Here is a 13,119-nt window from a genome sequence, read left to right on the forward strand (position 1 = left end):
CACACCTTGTATCCCACGGGCAGGTCTTGACAGTCCTGAGAACAGCCGCTGACTTTACGGTTTAAACACTCATTAATGTGGCAGTTCCTCTCGTCCGAGCGGTCCCCGCAGTCGTCATGCAGATTGCACACGCTTCCCAGTGGAACGCAGCGGCCATTTACACACATGAAAACCGAACCATTGCACAAACTTTCTAAAACATGAAGCAGCGAGACAAAAATGGGAGAAAGAAATAAACAAAACTATTAGATAAGTGACACAAACTTAAGTGTCCTAATACATTTGGGGGAACTTTGTAGCTACTTTATATGGTCTAAACAACAACAAGGTCGCAATTAGTATTCAGTAACAATACAAGTGACAGTAACAGTCTAAAAGTTTACTGTAAATGTGAAGTATACATCTATATTTAATTGTCCCTTTAGAAATTTATAATAAAACTTTTTCTTGATGAGATTGGCTGGGAACAGTAATGGCATCTGTTTGCCCTAAAACGAAAAACTACACACAAAAAAAAAAGGCACAGCATTTTCGTCAGCCTTTCTCTGCACACCTCAGGTGGCATTGGCACAGGATTAAGACTGAAAAGGGGAGGACCAGGTGTTCTGACCAATACCATATGGGATGAAGGCCTGGAATCTGTCAATCAAATGTGCTATGCGACATATGAGAGGGACTCGCCTGCAGCAGAACATTTCGGGTTCAGTGGCAGTTCATCTGATTGGTCAAGACAGTCAGGGAAGCCATCGCACTCCCATTGAGCACTCAGTAAACACCGCCCATCTGCACAGCGGAACTCCTCCTCTTTGCATAAACGGTACTCTAGAGAGAAAGAACAAGAGAGACAGTGACAGAGAAATAAAAAAAAGAATTTAGATCAAAGGGGTGAAAAAATTAAAGAGCACAGATGAAGTTTAAAAAATATTTTAAAAATAATAAATAAATAATAATAAAGTTTAAAGATAAATAAATAAAAAGAATAAATAAATAAACAATTAATTATCACTATATACCATGCTTCAGTCACCAAAGTGGAATTGTTTCATGATTTATTTTTTTTTTAAATTAATTAATTTATATTATTGTAGATAAAATTGTAGAGTCTTACTGAAACTTAAAAAACTAGCTCTGCAAATACTATGAACCAAAGCAGAACAGAAAGATTTCATTCAATCATTGCTTGCCTGCATGTTTATTTTTAGATATGAGGGAAGGGAAACGGAGTCCTGCATCCAGTCTGAACATTTAAATGACTAATTACAGTTGTGCCAACATAATTAAGACACATTAAACATGGAGCAAAAATAGGATGCAAAGGGATGGTCATTTTTCACTGAAAATAATGAATCGTGAATCTGGAGCTGCTTACCGCATTCCAGAGATTCATCAGAACCGTCACCACAATCGTCGTCATGGTCACATACGAAATGTCGCGGGACACAGTTCTGGTTCCGACACTGGAACGTGCTCTCTGTGCATGTGTTGTTCGGAGCTTATGAGAGACAGCTGAATCAGTATTAGTGTTTCTTTTGAGAGAAAGATGGTCATACAAACCTAATACAGATTTTACCAGGGTTTATATAGGTTAAACAATTGTATCAAATTTCTGAACTAAAAAAAATTAAGGTTGTAGTTTAGTTTTGAAAACTCAGGGAAAAAGAGGTAAATATTGCAGATGGATAGATGGATAGATAGATAGAACAATGGATGGATGGATGGATGGATGATAGATAGAACAATGGATGAATGAATAGATGGATAAAAAGATACAGTATATGGATGGATTGATGGATGGATGGATGGATGGATGGATGGATGGAACAATGGATGGATGGACGGACATGGATGGATGGATGGATGGATGGATGGATGGATGGATTGATGGATGGATTGATGGATAGATGGATGGAACAATGGACGGACGGACATGGATGGATGGATGATGGATGGATGGATGGATGAACGGATGGATTGACTGGATGGATGGATGGATGGATGGATGGAACAATGGATGGACGGACATGGATGGATGGATGATGGATCCAATGAATGGACGGACAGACAGACGGACAGACAGATATAGATACTGTAGATAGATAGATAGATAGATAAATAGATACAAAGATAGAGACATAGATGGATAGAAATGTTACCATATAGGCAGTTTGGGTGAAAACTGTAAAAATGACAAGGAAGCTTTTGACAGTAAATATAATGGTTAAAATTACCACAACCAGCCACCGCCAGTTCATCGCTACCATCAGGACAGTCTCTCTCTCCATCACATAACCAGTTTCTGGGTACACAAGCGTATGAGCCTGGACAACTAAACAAACCAGGGGCACAAGTTGTTGAACCTACCGGGAGAGAGAGAGAGAGAAAGAGACATCAAGAGAGAGCTTCAGAGGAAGACACTCACTTGATAAAACCTACAATCTCAAGCCAACACACTATGAATATTCATGTGTTTTGAAAAAACAAGCCATGTTGAATCTTTAAAACCAAGAAATGTATCAAATGTCTGCCAGACGGCAAGTTCCACTAAGTAAATCTAAAGTTTAATCAACCTCCTAAGCATTGTCTTGAGAACTTGTTTAAAAATCTGCTTGAGTTTGACCTCTGTGTAACCTGTGTTCCTTTAGGCCCATTTGTTATGAGCAAAGCATGGCAATAAATTCCCAACGATGATGAAACCACAGTTCAATTTTTACCTCCCGCCTCTTTAAAGTAGATTTATATCCTTTCTCTCAGAAGTAATTCATTGTGTGGCCTAAATTTAAATTTGTGGGGCAATTTTACCGCAAATTTCCTCGCTTTCGTCCAATCCATCACCACAGTCGTCCTCTCCATCACAGAGCCATTGTTTGGCAATGCATTTGTTTTTCGAGCAGGCGAACTGATTCCAAAGGCACGATGAATCTACAGGGAAAAGTTTGAACTTGAAAAAAAAAAAAAACAGTGGAGACCGTACCAGCATTTAAAGAAAACTGTCCATCCAAAAATAAAACTTCTGTCTTTGTTTACTCAACCTCACAGTGTATCAAACCTTTTCCATACAAAACACACAGTGACCAATTTCTTTTTTGGCTAAATTATGCCTTCAAAGAGCTTTGTTGAGTTTTATGTATTCACATTTCATGCATCAAAACAAATATAAGCTAAATGAAAAACAAAAGATTAATGAATACATTTCAGTTCTTAGAAGTTTGCCTATGAAAGCCAATTTGAGTGCGATAACACTGGAGAAAGTTAAACAAGGTGGCCTCCAAAAGCACCAAAATAGATCATATCTGTGCCCTTCTTCATCCTTTTTGGGATTAGAGATTCAACTTTGGACAGCATTCCTGCTCGCAAGCACTTTTAACATAATTGTCCACTTGCATGCACATACGCGAGCCACAAAAGGCAAATATGCCTCTATCAGCAGTATGGGGAAAGGTCTGAAAGTTTGTTTGCTTGCGTTTGCCATCAATTTTGTGATATCTCTGCAAACACAAGGACCAAGGTCAGAAAAAGAGAAAGAGAAAGATTTTAAAGGGATAGTTAACCCCAAAATGAAAATTCTGTCATTATTTATTTATATTGTTACAAACTTGTATGACTTTCTTTTTTCCTTGGAACACAAAGTTGATTATTTTGAAGAATCTTCATGCCTTTTCCAAATCTTGTCCATACAAAGACAGTTCATAGTTACAATGGCTGTTTAGCTCCAACAAAGACACCAAAAAATAAAATAAAAAAAAAATAAAATAAAAGTAGTTCATGTCATTTGTAGCCGATATGTCAAGCCTTCTGAAACCATTTCATGGCTTTGAGTCAGAAACAGACGGTAATTTAAGTAATTACTTGCCAATTATCTTCTGCTCTAGTGGGCTGTTAACCCTAGAACTGTTGTGACCAGATCATTGAGTAAGTAAGTTGAACTCCATTTCCTAAAAAAAATTTGTTAGACTTGTGAGTGCATCATTCAGTCCGATTTTATTAAACTAATCAACCACTTTGTCGAAAAAATAAACAAAAAACTAACGTAAAACGTAAAAATTAATAATTTGATCACTGATATGGTTCTCAAGTTACTAACTGACGCAATGATCAATTCACAGTTGTTCTCGAGTTAAAAGCGCACTGGAGGGGAAGATTTTTAGGGAATAATTCTGAGTTTTCCTCATTGAAAGCTATCTTATGGCTGCAGAGGCTTGTAATATAATGTACAAATCATATGGACTACCTTATTGGTGCATTTTTGTTGTTGTTTTGTTGTGCCATTTTTGGAGCTTAACCGAAATAGTCATAAACTGTCATTGTATGGAAATAAATGTCCATTTAAAAAGTGCAACAGATGTGAAGGAAACAAAGAGAGGATAAAGAATTGGTATAATTGTAGAGTGAATGGAACCAAAAGAATGTAAAGTGGATGAATAGGAAAATAAGAGCCATTTCGCAAAATCAGCCGAGGGCAAAGGTGCTGAGTTTCCAACAAGGGTAACCGAATAAACAATCAAAACGAAAGGTGAAAAATCACCGGTGCATTTGTCATGATCAAGGGCATGGAAAAAAAATCTGTATAACTTTTGAATTTGGATCAATGACTACAAGGCCACTGTGTGGTACAGAGTCGTGGAGGCTACACAGGAGCTTTACTTGCACATCAGAGCATTGTTTCAGAACACGGCGCTTTGAAGCAGAACCAAAAGGATTCCTGACACGGGGTTGCGACAGAAGCAAAGCAATGATTGGTCGCAGCAGGACAGAGCAAAGCCCCTTAAAACCCAATATCCCATCATCGCTTTGAGCAGAACTTCCTAGAACTACCTTCCCTACAGTCCTGTTTGGCTTAAGTACAGCACAGATTTTGAGATGGGGTAAAATGCACATTTCCAAAGTCCAAAAATTTACAAAATCTCAGTAAATACTGCTTTTCAGTTACTTTTCTTAGTAAACATGCATTAGTGTCTTTGACCGGTGCGCCATGTCCCGCTGTTTTTTCAATGTCTCGCACAGCAATGAAGTTTTTTTAGATGCCATGTCGAGCTAAAAAGACCTTAAACTTTTAAAACGATGCTTGAAACAGCTGTGTTCTGTTCTAGTCATTGTGCTGTGTCTAGCTTTTTTGTTTTTAAGCTCAAGAACGTTCGATCTGAATGGACCCTGTTACAAAACCTAGTGAGCTGCCTACTGAGACATCATAGGCATGGTCTGATGTGAAGGCTGTTTCAAAAATATGGTAGCATTGTTCTCACTTTTAAGAATCCTCATCTTTTTTTTGGTGGTGGGGGGGGGGGGTTCTACCTTTTTCTCACCAATTTGGCATGCCCAATTCCCAATGCGTTCTAAGTCCTCATGGTGGCATAGCGACACGCCTCAATCCGGGTGGCGGAGGAAGAATCTCAGTTGCCTCCACATCTGAGACGTCAATCCACGCATCTTATCACGTGGCTTGTTGAGCGCGTTATCGCAGAGACGTAGCGTATGTGGAGGCTCATGCTATTCTCCGTGGCATCCATGAACAACTCACCACGTGCCCCATCGAGAATGAGAACCACATTATAGCGACCATGAGGAGGTTAACCCAACGTGACTCTACCCTCCCTAGCAACCGGGCCAATTGGTTGCTTAGGAAGCCTGACTGGAGTCTAAGATTCCTCATCTTATCCAAATTGGAGAGGTTCCATTTTGTTAAGATGCTGCCTTAGGGGCCGTTCAAACCAATAGTGTTTTTTTGTGCTAAAACAGCTAGACGCAGAGCAATGAATATAACAAAATGCAAGAAAAGCATGATGCGGTGCAACGGTCAAAGATGTCTGTTTAACATGTTTAGAAAGAAACATATTTATATATCTAATATCTAATATTTTTAGAAAGAAAAATAATAGGGGCAAAAACCCATTTGGTGTGAACAGCCCCTTTGAAGGTAGCTGCCAATAGAATGTATACAGTTGACAGTAGTCTTTTGAAAGAGTGCTTTGGAATTTTTTTTTTTTTTTTTTTTTTTTGAGATATTCAAAGAATCACTTTTATCATTTAGCAAATCAAAAAGATGTTTTTATGCTTCACAGTGAAAATAAATAAATATATGGATTAATAACCAGATAAACAGACTTTTCAAGGACACCCAGGGTTTTGGCAAATAAAGTTTCTAATATATTTACATGCACTGTCAATGTCATTTCTGTCTCAAAAACATGCTTTTGTATTTTGTAAATTAAGTACAGACAATTGGGCAAAAGCCAAGCGATTCCTTAAAGTGGACACAAGACAACAGACGTGGTAGCCAGATTTCGATATTCAGCCTTTAAACAAACGAATAAGACGGATAGCAGACAAGAAACCAAGCATAACCTTTCGAAAATTTTAAAGTTATATAGAGACGAATGATTGGCAGTTAAATAAAATTTAAAAAAATAGCACTTGCCATATACTAGGCATGACAAGTAGATCAATACAGCAAAACAGCATCTTTATGACTGAATGTAGATGGTCATGTGTGACTAGAAGATAAATAAAGTCTTTCGGCATGTAAATATATTCATTAGGATAAAATATAGGGTGCAGAATATGTCCGCCAGGCATGATTAGTAGATTAATACTGAGAGGTGGCACTCACCACATTGAAATTCATCGGCTCCGTCCTCACAGTCTTTCTGTCCATCGCACAACCAAACGCTGGAGATGCAGTTTCCACTTGGACATGCAAAATGGCCATCCTCGCACGTATGTACTGCAGAGGCTGGGAGACAGGTCAAAATAAAGAAAACAAGGGGAATTTATTTAGGGAAAATATGAGACATTATCAAAGATAGTCTGTTTCTATCAAGTCTGCTGCATCTCCACAAGGTGCACCTCTTCGAAGAAGGCTAAGATCATGTTGTAAACAAATCAGTTGTCTGAATGTCTACCTCAGCTTCAATTATCCAACTTTTTTCTGTAGTTATACTTTTGTGTTTGGTTGGTGACCTGTGCAAGAAGGTTTATTCTAAACTACAACTATTTTCTACGAAACAGCAACAGAGTGACCATAACAAAGAAGTTGTATTAAATCCAGGAGTTAAATCAATTTTCTATAAAAGGTTTGTACTAATGTCTAAACGACTAACTGGAGTTTTTTTTAGAAGATCATACAAAGAACAGATGTTTTTGGGCAAAAGTTCAGAGCATTACAAACAGGATTATCAGAGGATCCATGCTACCAACTTTAGCTAATGTCATGGTTACTTGCGTAACCTCCGTTCCCTGATGGAGGGAATGAGACGTTGTGTCGATGTAGTGACACTAGTGGTCACTCTTGGGAGCCTAAGACACCTCTGGGCTTTGATAAAAGGCCAATGAAAATTGGTGAGTGGTATTTGCATGCCACTTCCCTGGACATACGGGTATAAAAGGAGCTGGTATGCAACCACTCATTCAGGTTTTATGCTGAGGAGCCGAGACAAGGTCTGGCCATTTCAGCGGGTAGTTCAGCGTTGTGGCAGGAGGGACACAATGTCTCATTCCCTCCATCAGGGAACAGAGGTTACGCAAGTAACCATGACATTCCCTATCTGTCGCTCACTCGATGTTGTGTCGATGTAGTGACACTAGGGGTCCCTATAAGAAACGCCACAACTGGCTGAACTGTGTTATGTGAACTGGTGGTATGTGGTGGGCAGACCACTGTGTGCCTCGTAGCCAGCACACCAGGTCAACACGTAACCTCCCCCAAAATAGTTATGAGTGTCGAATGGCCCTTTGGGGACATGTCGACTACCCAAAAGATAGAGACAGGCTAACCCTTCTCTTTTTCCACTCCCTAAAAAATAAGGGGGATTATCCGACTGGGCCACTAGGTCTAGTCGGGGGGAGTCCCTCCCAAGGGGAGGACACCACGGAGACCACACCTCGCCCAAAGAGAGGGGGGATATTTAAGTGGAAAAATACGTCAAATGGTCTTTCCGACCATGTGGAGAGTCTACAAGGTAGATCCTACCCAACGGGGGAGGAGTTACTACAAACATGGAGACTGGGGCAGAGGGGCTCTGCCCAAGGAAGACGCAGTTTGCCAACAGGGAAATGAATTAGCGGAAGATATATAATGCATGGGGTTAACCTTACAGGGAACCGCCACATGCGGAGCACCTACCCCAGAACAGCACAGGGCTCGGAGGAAGTCAACCAGGGAACAAAGTTTGTGAACACTACTGGGAATTAATCTTCACGTCTTCAGCTCAAAAGGAGGTGGAAGGCGCTATGTGCAAGCAATACACCCGGCCGGCTATCCCGGGCTTATCCGCTTGCATTGTGTGCCACTACGTGTCACGAAACCGGTTCCACCCGGAGGTTGTAGAATCTTGCAAAGGTGTTGGGTGTTGCCCAGCCTGCTGCTCTGCAAATGTCTGTAAGAGAGGCACCCCTGGCCAGGGCCCAAGAGACCGCTACACCGCTGGTAGAATGAACTCATTGCCCTACTGGGGGCGGCATGTCCTGGGCGTGATATGCAATAGTTATGGCATCAATGAGCCAGTGGGCGATCCTCTGCTTGGAGACAGCGCTTCCTTTCCGCTGTGCACCAAAGCAGACAAAGAGCTGCTCAGAGATCCTAAAGCTCTGCATGCGATCCAAATAGATGCGTAAAGCGTGCACCAGATACAGCAACGACAGGGCTGGGTCTGCCTCCTCCTGGGGCAGTGCTTGCAGGTTCACCACCTGGTGCCTAAAAGGGGTCGTGGGAACCTTGGGCATATGGCACGTTTCACTGACAGAGAACGCTTGCAGGTCTCCTACCCTCTTGATGGTAGAATCGAGATGTGGAAGTACGCGTCCTTCAGGTCTACCGCCGCGAAAAGGTTTTTGTGTCAGCATCTTGAACGGGAGTCTGTGTAAAGCCCGGTTCAGTACTCGCAGGTCCAAGATTGGCCACAACCCACCGCCTTTTTTCGGTACGATGAAGTAGGGGCTGTAAAACCCCTTCATCTTGGCCGGAGGGACAGGTTCTATTGCACCCTTCCATAGGAGGGTAGCGATCTCTGCGCGCAAGGTAGCAACGTTTTGACCTTCACCAAGGCGAAGTGGATACTGCTGAACCTGGGCGGACACCTGGCGAACTGAATCGCGTAGCCGAGTCGGACGGTCTGGACCAGCCATCGCGACGGATTGGAAAGCGCAAGCCACGCGTCCAAGTTCCGCACAAGGGGGACCAAAGGGACAACGTCGTCGGACATACCGGCAGGTGGGGCCTCACGGCGGGGTGGAGCTTGAGGTGCCACACCATGTCATGGCCGTGCTGAGTCTAGGGACATCGAAGCACTTACCTGGCTCCTTGTGACCACCCCCGGAACAGCCTGGGATGGGGGAGGAAGAGGCCTGTCCTCGTGACCCATGGAGACTGTCACATCGAGGGCAGATTCGTTCCACAGCTGGGCGCTCAGGAGTGGGAGACCACCGCTGGAGCGCCAAACCTGCCAAATAGAGTGGTGGATGGTGGACGTGATGTGCCGCTCAGTGAGCATGACCGTTTGGCTCTGAAAAGAAAATCTGAATGAGTGGTTGCATACCAGCTCCTTTTATACCCGTATGTCCGGAGGAGTGGCATGCAAATACCACTCACCAATTTTCACTGGCCTTTTATCAAAGACCAGAGGTGTCTCGGGCTCCCAAGAGTGACCCCTAGTGTCACTACATCGACACAACGTTTAGTGAGTGACAGATAGGGAACCATCACATATACTGTAGAATTGCTGCCTTCAGGTGCTCCTGGGCAGGGTCGAATCTAGAATTTTTTTTTATGGGGTGGTGAGGGGGTGGCATGCAGACTATGAGGGGTGGCAACACCAAAGCAAGCGCTCATGCGTAGTTCTTATGGATTAAGGTACCAAGCTTCATTGCAACAAGTACTATTTCATTAATTAGAGTCAAAATCAAATTACAAATGTCCATGAAATTCCAATACAACTGAATTTCCACAGGAACCACATAGTAACCATTTTGCCACTGATTTGCCAACATGAAAGACATTGTCCATTCAACACGTCAACAAATTTTAAATGTTCCTTAGCTTGACACTTAGAACTGGCAATCTGGACTAAACTTCACTACCATTGTTAAGTGTACCCATGGATGGAAAATGCATGCATATCCCATGTTATTCTGCTAATAAAGTCCTGAAGGCCTATCACATTTGTAACAGCTGGAATAATCCATTTGAAAGTGAAGATTAACACAAAGTTAGGTCTAAGTATACATAAACTGTTCAGAAAAGTGTACTGTGGGGGGCAGTGCTGCACAACTCATGAATATTAATTATGTTATGCACAGTAAAATATTATTTTAAATTACCTGTTTTGATCAATAGTCATTCTTAATGACCGATTCAAGCACCCAAATAAATATTTCACATAATATGGTTATTTCATCTCTACATCTGCCACTATCAGTCTTGGGATTTTGATAATCAGTAGATGAATACATAGATCAGCACTTTGGTTAAGAACATGACTGGTTGATCTAGTGGTAACATTTTGCCTTTAGTTTTTAGAGGTTTTGTATTCTAATTCACCCAAATATAATTTTTTATTTTAATAAAACAAGATTGCATCTGTACATCAGTGGATGGGCGCTAAAAAAATAAAATGCAATAAAAGATGCAAGAGGGGAGATGAGAGTAGCAGAAACACAGTTCTGAATATGAAAAAAACAGCAAACTCTGAAATTAAGACAGCGACAATCACAAACTCTCTGCTCCAGCAGCGGGAACCTGGAAAAAAAATGAATAAAAAAATCAATATGCGCCTGAGCGCCCGTGAATGAGATGACACAGCTCACGAACAACCATCTCCCATCGCACAACCCAGCCATGAAACACTCAGTTTATATAGGGAGGAAACACACAGCGCACCGGTGCGCCCCATCAACAATCAGCTCACCTGGTTATCACACACCTGAGAGTGATTAAGAGACAGGGAGAGAAAGTGAGAAAGACAACACACACACACACACTACATACACACAAACAATACAGCCGAGAAGGCCATCAAAATGAGGGTCATGGAAATGAGCGCAAGCTGCGGCCAAGCTGCGGTAAAACTGCTGACACTAAACGACACCGATAACAGCCGCAATGAACACTTATCATAACATTCAAAATAACACATTCCAGCGCCAGATCACCAGTAAAACACACACAGATGAAACAAAAACTCCTACTCAAGAACTGGAGATGTTTCATCTGGATTATACACATACCTGACGACAGCTATTTCAAAAAGTGGTGAGGACACGTCTCACCCATCTCAATCCATAACTGATGGTGATGAATCTAATAATAATTCAGTGAATACTTGGAAACAACTGAGAAATTCATCTTTTACCACATCTTTTTTCCCAAGTATTTGTCAATGTGTTCATTGTTGTTGAGGAAATAAGCTCATCAACCCTTGAGAGCCCAAACACTGTACATGCGCTGCAATAGTAGGTAGGCAATTGGTCGATGCTGTGATTGGCTGCTGCTGTTAACAATCACGGGATTGGTTGCTGCTGTAATCAGTAATGCTATGGGTCTGTAGTCATTTGTGTGTTCGGTGAGAGTTTAGGCAGTTTGACATGAATAAACCCCTACACAATGTCAAACTCGATAATATACTTACATTTATATTTGATACATTTGGATACTTATGCTGGATTGTCAGATGGGGTGGCACTGCTTTTTCTTAGGGTGGCATTTGCCACCTCATGCCAGCTCGGTAGATCCGCCCCTGCTCCTGGGAAGTGTTTGGGAATTGTAATTTCCACATAATGTGCATTCAAATAGTTTTGGTCAGAATAGTATGGACAGGTTGGGCAATTTTCTCTTTTTCAGTTACTGACAATGAAAGGGTAACCCTTACGGAAATCGAGAGTTTGTGGCAAATTCGCCACTGATCATTTTCACATGCAAATGAGCTTTGTGACAATTCTTTATTTTTCAGTTACTGAATCCATGCTAGCAACTTTAGCTAACAATCACAAAAATTATCACTGCCTTCAAGTCCTTCTGGGGAGTTCCTTCTTACAATTTTGCAAATCGTAATTTCGACATGATGTACGTTCAAGTACTCTTGGTCATAAAAACATGGATGTGTTGGGCAGTTTTCTCTTTTTCAGTTACTGACAAAAAACAGGATGAGTAAACCATGTTTGCAACTTAAGCTAATCATCAAAAATAGTATTTCTGGGGCCTGGGTAGCTCAGTGGTAAAATACGCTGGCTACCACCCCTGGAGTTCGCTAGTTTGCTAGTTCGAATCCCAGGGCGTGCTGAGTGACTCCAGCCAGGTCTCTTAAGCAACCAAATTGGCCCGGTTGCTAGGGAGGGTAGAGTCACATGGGGTAACCTCCTCGTGGTCACTATAATGTGGTTTGTTCTCGGTGGGGCACATGGTGAATTGAACGTGGTTGCCGCGGTGTGTGGCGTGAAGCCTCCACACGCGCTATGTCTCCGTGGCAAAGCGCTCAACAAGCCACGTGATAAGATGCACGGGTTGACTGTCTCAGACGCGGAGGCAACTGGGATTCGTCCTCCGCCACCCGGACTGAGGCGAATCACTATGCAACCACGAGGACTTAGAGCGCATTAGGAATTGGGCATTCCAAATTGGGAGAAAAAGGGGAAAAATCCCCCCCCCCAAAAAAATAAAATAAATAAAAAATAAAAATAGCAGGTCCTCCTGGAAAGTGTTTGGAAATCGCAATTTCGAAATTATGTGCATTCAAGTACTTTTGGTAAAAAAAAATATGGTCATGTTGGGCAATTTTCTCATTTTCATTTAATGACAAAGACAGGATGAGTAATCCAAGCTAGCATCTTTAGCTAACCACCACAAATAGTATTGCTGCCTTCAGTTCCTCCTAAGAAGTTTCTATTTTAAAAGTCGTAATTTGGATATGATGTGCAATCAAGTAGCTTTGGTCAGAATAAAATTGACACGTTGGGCGGCTTTCTCTTTTTTAGTTACTGACAGGAAACATTTGAGAACTCCCTGTTCCCCTTCTGTCACTCACTCAACGTTGTGTCGATGTAGTGACACTAGGGGTCGCTCGAGAGCCCCGATCACCTCAGATCTTTGAGAAAAGGCCAATGAGAATTGGTGAGTGGAATTTGCATGCCACTCCC

General features: G+C 41.9%; 1 protein-coding gene across 1 annotated transcript in view; it reads right to left on the minus strand.

Moving 5' to 3' along the window:
* The window catches only part of LOC127438065 (low-density lipoprotein receptor-related protein 1B-like), a 308,837-nt gene that overhangs the window by 94,641 nt on the left and 201,077 nt on the right, over positions 1-13,119 (minus strand). Inside the window, exons 49-54 of the mRNA XM_051693349.1 lie at positions 6,605-6,727; positions 2,800-2,919; positions 2,229-2,357; positions 1,370-1,492; positions 682-822; positions 6-193 (exon numbers count right to left, since the gene is read on the minus strand). Of these exons, the coding sequence (XP_051549309.1) occupies positions 6-193; positions 682-822; positions 1,370-1,492; positions 2,229-2,357; positions 2,800-2,919; positions 6,605-6,727 (824 nt within the window). The remainder of the gene's footprint in view (positions 1-5; positions 194-681; positions 823-1,369; positions 1,493-2,228; positions 2,358-2,799; positions 2,920-6,604; positions 6,728-13,119) is intronic.

Source organism: Myxocyprinus asiaticus, chromosome 49 (assembly GCF_019703515.2).
Source record: "Myxocyprinus asiaticus isolate MX2 ecotype Aquarium Trade chromosome 49, UBuf_Myxa_2, whole genome shotgun sequence".
Classification (NCBI taxonomy): domain Eukaryota; kingdom Metazoa; phylum Chordata; class Actinopteri; order Cypriniformes; family Catostomidae; genus Myxocyprinus; species Myxocyprinus asiaticus.